The following is a 10,612-nucleotide window of genomic DNA, read 5'->3' on the forward strand; positions in this document are numbered from 1 at the left end:
ATCTATCCCGGAAATATGGCCGGTAAGGAATATTTCCCTTCCAGCTGCCTCAGTGGTGCATTCCCTGAGGAGGTGGGGACTGAGACTGGATGCAGCATTAATTGCCAACTACTGATGTGAATCATGGACTATATCTTTGGGTTGATTGTGCGTGACTGTCAACATCCAAATACATTGCACTATGCTGAACAGAACTTCAATTCTGATTAAAAGAGATTGAAATGAACATTACAATACATTTGACACATTGATGTCTTAGAACACAGTGCCATTTCACAATTTGTTTAAAGATCCTCCTTGATTGTCTCCCAGATTGTTCAGAATCATCTTTCTGTCTTTTTTTTTCATTCTGGGAGAGTTTCTTTTAACAAATGTAACCAGTTTGAAGCCTCTCATCACCATGCCATCTTTAACTTTGGATCCTGCTGTGCAGTTTTTATAGTCAGACCACTTACCAAGCTCCTGAAACTCCTTCGGGGACAGTCTGATTAGATTCAGGGAGCTAGGTAAATGGAATGTGTTGTTTGTGCCTTGATGAATTTGAGCAATTGTAGTTACACACACCAGCAGGTTCAAGAACAGTTTTTTCCCCCGCTGTTAGACTGCTGAATGGACCTCTCTAATTTCACATCTAATGCTGATCTTGCTTCTGTGTACTGCCTGTGGGGTTCTAATACTGTATGCCTCACTCTGTTTAAGCGCCCTATGATCTATTTGTCCTTGTATGTTATGATCTGCCTGTAATACATGCAAAACAATTTTTTTAAGCTCTATTTAGGTACATGTGACAAACAGCAAATCCAATCCAGTCAAATGCAGCCTGCCTATTTATAAAAAGGAGGCAAGCCTTTGCAAGATGGCAATAGAGTTGACCCAACCCCAGGTTATAGTCCAACAGGTTTAATTGGAAGCACTAGTTTTCAGAGCGCTGCCCCTTCATCAGGTGATTGTGGACAACCACCACAACCCACACTCCACAACCACCTGATGAAGGGGCAGCGCTCTGAAAACTAGTGCTTCCAATTAAACCTGTTGGACTATAACCTGTGTTGTGTGATTTTTTTAACTTTGGACACCCCAGCGAGAGCGAACGGAACCAGAGGGGACAAACGAAAGTTGTTTTGTGATGGTTTGCGGACGGGTCCAGCGACAGCGAAATAAATAGCTTCCCGAGATCTCATTATATTTCCCGACAAATTAAGAGAGTTGGAATTGGCCGGGCTCCCTAAAATATAATCAGCGAGGCTGCAGATCACTGCACTTGTGAATTTAAAAGGTAATTTTAGTTAAGACGCCTTAAGCTGGGAAAAGGATTTCTCATTTCACACACCCGTGTCACAATATTTTCCCCCTCGCATCTACCGAAGTTGCCTATTACTTCCAGACTTTAATTAACTACTTTGCGTTAGTTTTCGTGTTGTTTAATTTTGTTTTATTTTAAATGTTGGATTAATTTATGTTGAAATTCCCGCAGACGGCCTTTCCTCAACAACATTCTTAATGGAAATCTGATGACCCAGAACAGTTGCCGACCTTCGACACTCGCTTGGGGGGGAATGCATTACTAATGTTAATATCAGTGATCGATCAAAAGATACACAGTTATTTCATTGTAATTACACCGGGGACATTGTTGTGCTGGAGAGGAGTAGACGGGGAGCTCCACCGATTTAAATAAGGTCAGCTGTCGTTTCGAGTCGCTCACTTATTAAATGCCTGTCATGTTAAACGTCTCACACGTTAGGTTACATTGAGAGACAAATATCCACACACACAAAAACATAGCACTCACACCCAACAATAAACGAGTGCCATGTTGAAAAAGGCACGGAAATCGGATGTAATTTGAAAATATAAAGTTGGGAGTCCCATGCTGAACAAATTCAGTAATATTATGTCAGTCGATGATCCGGCCGCACTGAACTGAGTTGGACAAGTTGTTTGATGTGTTTGGAAAGATTTCCAATGGTCAGCGTGAAGTAAATTACCTTTCGCTCACTTTGGCGAGAATATTCTCCCATACTCAATGAGAAATGGAACTCGCTTTCTCGGTGACGCCCCCCAACTCTGGCGAGAGTTTCTGAATTTCAAAGAAATAACAGCAACCGGGTACCCGGCCAGACCCGCCTTCATGGAGAACATTTTATTGCCTTAATACACAGGTCATTCTCATCACAATGTGGGCTATCAGAAATGTGAAGGAACAGCAATCCTCTCACCGCGTCCCATCTCCACACTCTCAAGTTAATGAACCAACATCATTCACTAGGTCGCTGTTTAAACGTGCTGGGGAGGAAATCTGTCATGTGCAAAGTGGCCCTTTTTAAAATTTAGCATGCGTTTTAAACCCTCCCTGGGCTTAATGATTGGAATGGTAGGGCTGGCTGGAGTTCATATTTGGGGTTTAAAATACCTGGCCGAGGAATAGACACACACACACACACACACACACAGACAGAGCCACATAAGGTTTCACATTACAACTGAACGCTGGGTACGGAAGAGGGAAGGGGTCCCGTCCAGTAACCGCCTGACCCTTGCTCAGAGACGGAGGCTTGGAGGCCATGGGGCTGGCTCTTCCCTCGGAGAGTGACTTTTCCTTTCCTGAGCGGTCAGGAGTTCACTTGGTGCAGAGGTGGGGGTTGATGTGCCGCTCCTGGAGCAGTGAGACGCTGTTACTGCCCTGGCCTGGGAGGGTCGGGAACGGGTCCGGGGCGGACAGAATGTAATCGATGCTGAACTTGATCTCGGACTCGGTTTTGTAAGGGTGTTGGGGTGAGTCCTGCTGGAGTAATGTCCCCGATGGCCCTGGCCCGGGGGACTGCAGCTCTCCCCCACTGTCACACCGATAGCTCGGCAAGCGTTTGACTGGCGCCGCCTTCCTCCTTCGCCGCCGCCGCCGGTAATTGCCGTTATCGAACAAATCCAGCATCGACCCGCATCCCGATGCAAAGGTCCAAAAATTCCCCTTGCCTTTCTCCTTCCCTTCGGACCTCGGCACCTGGGGGAGGGGATTTGAAATGTAGAGACCCAGAGGTTCATTTAACCGAGGCGAGTGCAAACCCGAAACTGTCCAAATTGAGACGAATAAATATTCATTTCCAATTCCAACAGGGAATTTAACAAGAACTCCATAACGCACAGGAGGGAACGCAGCACCGAACTCGGTCAAAGATATTTCTCAAAAGTGCAATCCCTTAATAATCTCTAAAACAAAACCGCTCAATATTGCAAAGTAACAAATGGGGACAGAGTTATAGAAAGAGGGGTGGGGGGAAAGTAATGAACAAAAAAAAAGTTCTGCTGAGCTTTTCCAGCAGTTTCTGGTTTACAGCATCCTGAATTTCTTACGGGTTTTACTGTAAAACGTACTTCGCTCCAGCAAGTTGAGCTGAAAAAAAAAACGGTTGGCCCATATTCAGGAGCGTGCTTCTAACACCTTTCTCTCCCCCTAAGCCAGCCCCAAAATAAACCCCATTGCAAATCCTTTCTGTTGAATGATGAGCTAGGGCCCGGGGAGGCTGAGGCTGGGAGTACTCACCTTAACAAAGCAGCTGTTGAGGGACAGGTTATGCCGGATGGAGTTCTGCCAAGCTCTCTGGTTCGCTCTGTAGTAGGGGAATGTTGCCATGATAAACTCATAGATGCCGGACAGGGTGAGTCTATGGTCAGGGCTCTGTTGGATGGCCATGGCTATGAGGGCGATGTAACTGTAAAAAGGCAACAATATTGGATTGATCGAGCCGGTCCACATGCAACCAACCTCCCTCCCTCCCTGCCCAGTGGATCTCATTCACTGCTCGGTTACCTGTAGGCAGGTCTACAGATCCTCTTCTCTTCGTCAGAACTACAGGGCGGGTAATCATCTCCATCGTAATTAAAGCAGTTGTAAGGGTACTGGGAATTGTCAAACATTGCCAAGCTCGGGGAGTTCCTAACAAACCCAAATCCGGACTCCAGGAGTAGTGACCAGGACTCCTCACGTGAACCGGTTCCTTTGCTGCATCGGTGGGAAATGGCCCCTGTTTTAAACCGCTCTTCAGACACAAGTCTGTTGGGAGACTCCTTCCCTATCTACTAGTTAATCTGACTATAAGACTGGTAATAACTGATTAAATTGGTTAATTCTCGCGTGAACCTTTGAACTCGGTGTGTTCAACCAGTAGCTAGGCTCGGTGTGGGTGGTCTAACTGATATACCATAATATCTCAACAAACACTAAACAGCAGCCAACTGCACCCCATATTAGCATGCAACGTAGTAATTTAGTTGTCTTTTCTCCCCCGTCTCTTACTCTTTGTTTTCGCTTTATGAAAGGCATAGACTCTGCACGCTTCACAAATATATATTTACACCAACAAACAGCCATCTCTCTGTCAACAGGCAGTCCCAGGCTGTCCGGCCAGTGGACCCTGATGCAATCTGCAATGCAAGATAATGGACACAAATTGCATTTCCGTGACTAAACTTGCGTTCAAAGCCGTGGAACAGAGAATTTCAGTGATTTCTGACAAATAGGGCAACTTGAAAGGGAAACAGCCGGAGGGCAAGCTAGCTGCCTGTGTGGCCTTTGATCAATACGTGGAATTAAAGTAAACGCCGGCAGATAAGCGGTGAATACTGTTCCTGCTGCCTTCACAGTGCCCAAGCTAACTTGGAGCGGGGAAGGAAGGCTATTCGGCCCACTGCCTGTCTCCTGGCTCCTTGTCAGGGGTTTCCCCATCTCTGGGCGATGTATGACCCTCTTCTCTCTCTTGGCAGCGCCCTTGCAGACTCCGTCTCGCTCAGCAACACGGAAGAGTTCCTCGCTCTACACCCAATGGAAACGCTTGGAAGCTGGGCCCGAAATTAGATTCAGCCCTCCCCTCCAAGGCCGTTCTGGATCTTCTTGGCGTGAGGCTGAATTTCGGTGGTATTTTGCCTGAACGCTCAGTCTCCTCATGAAAGGGAGGTCAGGCCGCCCGGTCTCTGCCCTAAACAACACCTCAGCTGGATACTCGACCTGTCCCCAGCCTGTGCCAGGAAACTGACTTGTTTACCTGCTCCTATCTGATTCCTGGGATTCACTGAGCGGCACAGTCAGAATTCCTCACACTGGGAAGTTGGAATTCAATTCACTGAGATCCTGTCATGCACAGGATAAACGTGTACTCTCCACATTGGATCTGTGGAGCTAGAAATATATTTGTATACATGAATCAGTGCCTCCCGATGAAGAAATCAATCAACAACATCCGAGGCTTTCTGGATTTAGAAAGACCCATCTGTTCAAAATGTTGGGGTTGAATTGGGTTAGAGATGTCAGTGTTGGACTGGGGTGTACAAAGTTAAAAATCACACAATACCAGGTTATAGTCCAACAGGTTTAATTGGAAGCACTAGCTTTCGGTGCGACACTCCTTCCTTCACTATCACTTGATGAAGGAGCGACGCTTCGAAAGCTAGTGCTTCCAATTAAACCTGTTGGGACTATAACCTGGTGTTGTGTGATGTTTAACGGTTGAATTGGGTTAGAGATGTGAACTAAGTTTAAGGAGGAAATTGTTGCAGATGCTGGAATCTGTCCTGGGAACAGGAAATGCTGGCCATCCCAGCGGGTCAGACAGCATCCTCAGACCCCCCCTGGCTCGCTTTCTCTCTCCGTGGATGCTGTCTGACCCGCTGGGATCTCCAGCATTTTCTTATTTTCTCAACTAAGTTTCCACTGACACGGGCAGTAAAACTGGGACGCGCGCAGTGGCTGAAAACACAAGGAACAACTACATCACAGATACCTCCCCGAACAAGGGAGAGAGATCCGCTGTGGGTTTGGAAAGGTCTTCGCACAAGCCTACAGTCTGGAGATATTCCCCGCACCAAACTGGCTTCACTTCGGCTCAAACGGTTCAGGTAAACCACAGATCAAAACCATTTATCGCCCTTGACTTATATCTATAATTATCGCCAAATTGCGTCTCCAACCTTGGTAAAGTACAAAACAAAAATCGAGATTCTATTTTCTTAAAACGCCCTGAACACTTCCAGACAAATGCCCATCGGCAGCAGATCGCCGAGTTTACATGAAAGCAATTTCCCTGCTTTAATCTCGAGTTTAGTTTCCTTTCACTAGTATCACTGTGGGAGACACAAATTAGCTCAGCAATTAGGAAGACTAAAGTTGTCTTTTAGCGAAATATCTCAGGTCCCCAGCTCGGCGTGAAGGTGCAGTTTGATAGCTTTGTGTGTGTGTGTGTGTGTATTACCAATTGGTCAGATGTGGCAGGAACTGTTGGGAATTGATAACGCTGACACTGACATGTTCCAGTCGCTGGACATTTGCTGAAGGAGATGTATTGTTTGCCAGACTCACGCCTGTTCGAGACGTCAGGGAGTTTTCACTCCAAATAAACTATGGCAATGCAAAATCTATCATTTTTTTTTGGAGGAGCCCGGTGTTGGACTGGGGTGGACAAAGTTAAAACTCACAAAACACAGAGTCATAGTCCAACAGGTTTATTTGGAAACACTCGATTTTTTTTTGTGTGAGTTGTAGTAAATAAACGGAGTCCACTGGACCCCTCAAGTCCATCCCAGTGAGGTGATGATCCTTGACCAACACGCTCACCTTTGCCCCATATTCCTTAATACCTTCGATGAACAAAGTGCATATCCATTACAGATTAAGCCCTAGACACATTCTGTAGCATTAATTATCATTTGTGGGAGAAAATTCCTGAACTTCTTCCCCTCTAAGCATAGAAATGTTTTGTAATTTCATCCCTGTCTCAAGATTTTAGGTTGTGTTCAGTGATCCTAGGCTCACAAGTAGAAATTATTTCTCTCTATTTACTCTGTCACTTCCTTTTTAAGGTACCTTGAAAACTTCAATCGAGTTAAACTACAAAATTGACAGGGATACATTAGTCGATGTGACTGTCTTTGGGATTCAACTCTTGGACTGCAAGAAAAACAATTTCCACTTGTGAGTGAATTGAAGATCATGAACATAGCCAAAAAACTTGAGCTTTCTGCTCTCTGCAGTGCATTGTCCCTAAACTACGACGATTAGATCTGCTCACAATGGTTACGGTGCGATCTAATTCAGAAGTATAACTTCTACCCCTCGGGTTCTATCCCTCTAAAGTAAAGCACAACATTTTATGAACCTTTTTGATTGTTTTCTGTAGTTATTTGTACAGTTTTAATGACCTATGAACCTGGATCCCAAACTAAATTTTGACCTCCACTATATCTCACAATTACAACATATAAAATGCATCTGGGTGGGTATATGAATAGGAAGGGCTTGGAGGGATATGGACTGGGTGCTGGCAGGTGGGACTAGATTGGGTTGGGATATCTGGTCAGCATTGATGTGTTGGATGGAAGGGTCTGTTTCCATGCTGTACATCTCTATGATTCTATGACTACACCATTTACAAATTCTGTAACCCATTTGTCACAGTTGCTCTTATTCACTTAATCTCAAAATAGATTTTTATACTTTCATCTACATCACTTAAAATGACACTTATTAATAGCAAATGTGAATAGGTGCCCCATCATGTCACCTGATAACAGATACAATGAATTCTCTGAAGGGTCAACATGGATTCTTATGGGATATTGTGAGACACCTCCTGCCAACTGGATGACCTGTCAGTAACCTGACACTCAGCTTACCAGGTCAAATATTTTCCCTCAATTCCATGAGCTTTAACTTCAGCTAATGGTCCTTAATGGGTGAGTTTATTAAATATCTTTTGGAAGTCTGTATAAATAACACTCATTGGTATTCTTACAAACAGAAACCCAGCAGGTCTGGCAGCATCTGTGAAGATTGGAACAGAGTTAATGTTTTGAGTCCAATGTGATTCTTCTTCAGAACCAGCTGTGTTTCTCCATTTTTATTTCAGATGTCCAGCATCTGCAGTATTTTGCTTTTATCTGTAGACGTTACCCTGTCCACTATTTTAGTCACTTTTCAAAACCAGCCATTGGGTTTGTCAGATATGATGTGTCCCTTACAAATCCATGTTGGCTCTCTCTGACCAGCTGAAGCTTTTCAAGCTGTCCAGCCACTCCAGTTTAGCTGCTTGCAAATTTCTGGCAACAGGTAATTGGTGGGCTGATCTAAAATTCCCTGGTTGTCTTTACTCACTTTATTTAAATGGCAAATTGATGTGTGGACATATTCAATCAAGACATGGTTTCTGGATTGAGAGTACTTTGGATTATTATAGTTAAGACATTCCTGGGATGAAAATCATTTGCCATTATTTTGTTTTTTACAGGTAACTAACATATTATTAATTTTGTTGAGGCTCTCCCTCTTATTCATTGTTGCTTTCCTTGGGATGTCCATCATTGTCATAATCTCCACGACTTTCATTCCTTTATTGATGTAAAGGGACTCCTTCTTCATTATGTCTGCTGCTTCCTTATTTTCATTTACAACATCATCGTTATCAGTTTGCTCCTTCCACTTGCCTATTTTGAAATATAATTTTGTACAAATACTTATGTTGATAGAAATCTCTCTTGAATGTTTATTTTTATTTACTTCCTATATCTGACCCTTATTGCTTGGTTACCCTTCGTTATTCTTTGTATCTTTCCCATTAAGCATGATGGGTACTTTATTTTTGTTTGTTTCTTTTTTAGTTTTCTGTTGTCTCTCACCCCTTCAATTGTCCATTTATATTTTTCCTTATGGGAAGTTGACAACTTTCTGGAGCATGTTAAATGTATTTTAATGTCCCTTCCACTGATCTCCTATCACTTTATCCATCAACAAATGTGACCAGTTTACTATCAACAATCTTTGCTTCACGACTTTGAAGTCAATATTACTGAAATCTGGAATCTTTGTAGCTTTTCTTTACTCTACATTCCAAACCTAGCCTCTAATAAATTTTGAATATATTGTGGTTAACTTCAATATTAGGCTGTTAACGAAACCTGACTCAGTCAACTATGGAACTTATTGTTGCTGGGATATAACTTTGCAGCAAATTCTGTTGAATGCACTCAAAATTCACTTTCTGACATAGGTTATGTCTATATTTTGCAATCTATTTGAAAGTTAACATGCTACATGTAAACACATTTGTTTTTTTGCTATAGAAATGAACCTATTCAACATGTTATGACACATCTCTGAGGCAGGAGGCCTCCTGTTCCAGAGGTAGAGGCACTAGCACTGAGCCACAATTCTTTTGTCTAAGTTTTATATTTACATATTCTGTCATTGTTTGCTATTAAGAGGAAACTTATTCCAAAATATATAAATACATATCTTGAGTATATAAAATACACTTACATTCTTTTCTGTTTCTTAATTCTACTCATGAAGTCTCCATTGTTTGCTTACCTCTCAGCTTATCTATCCTCTCTTATCATTGGAGTGAGGCAGTTTTAGTAGCTTCCCAATCTTTCCTGAACACATTATATCCTGCCTTATTTAGTTCCTAGCTTTAACCTTCTACTAGCCACATGAAGTATTGTGTCCATGTCATGCTTTCTAAATTGAATTGCTGTTGGAAATTCATTCAATTTGTCCATTTGCCCGAGAACGTTTCTTTGGACCACACAATCTTAAAGAACCCTTCTGGTCTAATGCCTTTCCCACGCATTTCTCTCCTGAATTAATTATTTTCCAGCTTTCGATTGCCTGAAGCACAATTACTTGATTGTCTTCTCTTCTGTTTTACATAAGTGTAATGAATGGCAGGCACCATTTTATTGCCATTGACCACAAAATTTAGGCCGTTCAAAGTATCTTTGTGCAGCATGCACTTCCTGCTGTGGGGGTTCATTTACTTCCTGTGATGTCATATTTTTCTTATCAGGCTTGTTCATTGAATCAAAGTAAAACAGCGGAAACTGTATGAACCAACGTAAGGGAAATGCTCAAGGACAAGAACTTCACTCTGCAACGATCACGACACTGCCATCCCTCCTGCCTTGGTTCCAGAGATACCCTTTAACGTACCTCTTCACCTTGCAAGCTGATTGAAACACAACCAGGCTAATTCTGATGAATTCTCAATACAATAATATGTGGGATGGTGGCTTAGTGGTCAGCACTGCTGCCTCACATTGCCAGGGACCTGGGTTTGATTCTACCCTCGAGCAGCTATCAGTGTGGAGTTTTCATATTCGCCGTGTCTGTGTGGGTTTCCTTCAGGTGCTCTGGTTTCCTCTCATAGTCCAAATTTGAGGCATTAGGTAGATTGGCTTTGCAATATTGGTCCATAATGTGCAGGCTATGTGGATTGGCCATGAGAAATCTAGGGTCAGGAGGGGTCAGGGTGGCATGCTCTTTTGAAGTCAACGTGGACTCGAATCGTCTGTTTCCACAATGTAGAGATTCTATGTAGTTGGGCATTACAACTCAATTATATTGATCCATTAGAGACTTGTGTATGGATGTGAAGAGATGTCCCAAAAGCTCTTTAAAGCAGGTATAAAGAAATAGTGTGAAGCCAGGAATTACAAAGGTAGGAGATGTGATCAAGGACTAAGTTATGTGAATGGCTTTGTGATGGTTTTACAGGATGAATTGGAGAGAGAGGGGGATGGAGAGGTTTAGTGAGAAATAGGACTGAGGTAACAGGATGAATGGTCTCAC

At 43.1% G+C, this 10,612-nt stretch overlaps 1 protein-coding gene across 1 annotated transcript; it reads right to left on the minus strand.

The window, feature by feature from the left end:
- Positions 1-2,128: 2,128 nt before the first annotated feature.
- foxl3 (forkhead box L3) lies at positions 2,129-4,305 on the minus strand. The gene is made up of 3 exons (XM_060840193.1): positions 3,809-4,305; positions 3,542-3,710; positions 2,129-3,001 (listed from the first exon to the last, which is right to left on the minus strand). Exons 1-3 carry the CDS (start codon positions 3,913-3,915, stop codon positions 2,621-2,623), a joined length of 657 nt encoding a protein of 218 aa, XP_060696176.1. The 5' UTR covers positions 3,916-4,305; the 3' UTR covers positions 2,129-2,620.
- Positions 4,306-10,612: the final 6,307 nt, after the last annotated feature.

This window comes from Hemiscyllium ocellatum, chromosome 20 (genome assembly GCF_020745735.1).
Source record: "Hemiscyllium ocellatum isolate sHemOce1 chromosome 20, sHemOce1.pat.X.cur, whole genome shotgun sequence".
NCBI lineage: Eukaryota > Metazoa > Chordata > Chondrichthyes > Orectolobiformes > Hemiscylliidae > Hemiscyllium > Hemiscyllium ocellatum.

Bases quoted from the DNA above. Each gene is read 5' to 3' on its own strand.
- foxl3 (XM_060840193.1), bottom strand. From the start codon at position 3,915: ATGTTTGACAATTCCCAGTACCCTTACAACTGCTTTAATTACGATGGA. The intron at 3,711-3,808 runs GTAACCGAGCAG...GCCTTTTTACAG, and splicing joins ATCTGTAGACCTGCCTACAG to TTACATCGCCCTCATAGCCA. The intron at 3,002-3,541 runs GTGAGTACTCCC...CCCCTCCCCCAG, and splicing joins TCAACAGCTGCTTTGTTAAG to GTGCCGAGGTCCGAAGGGAA.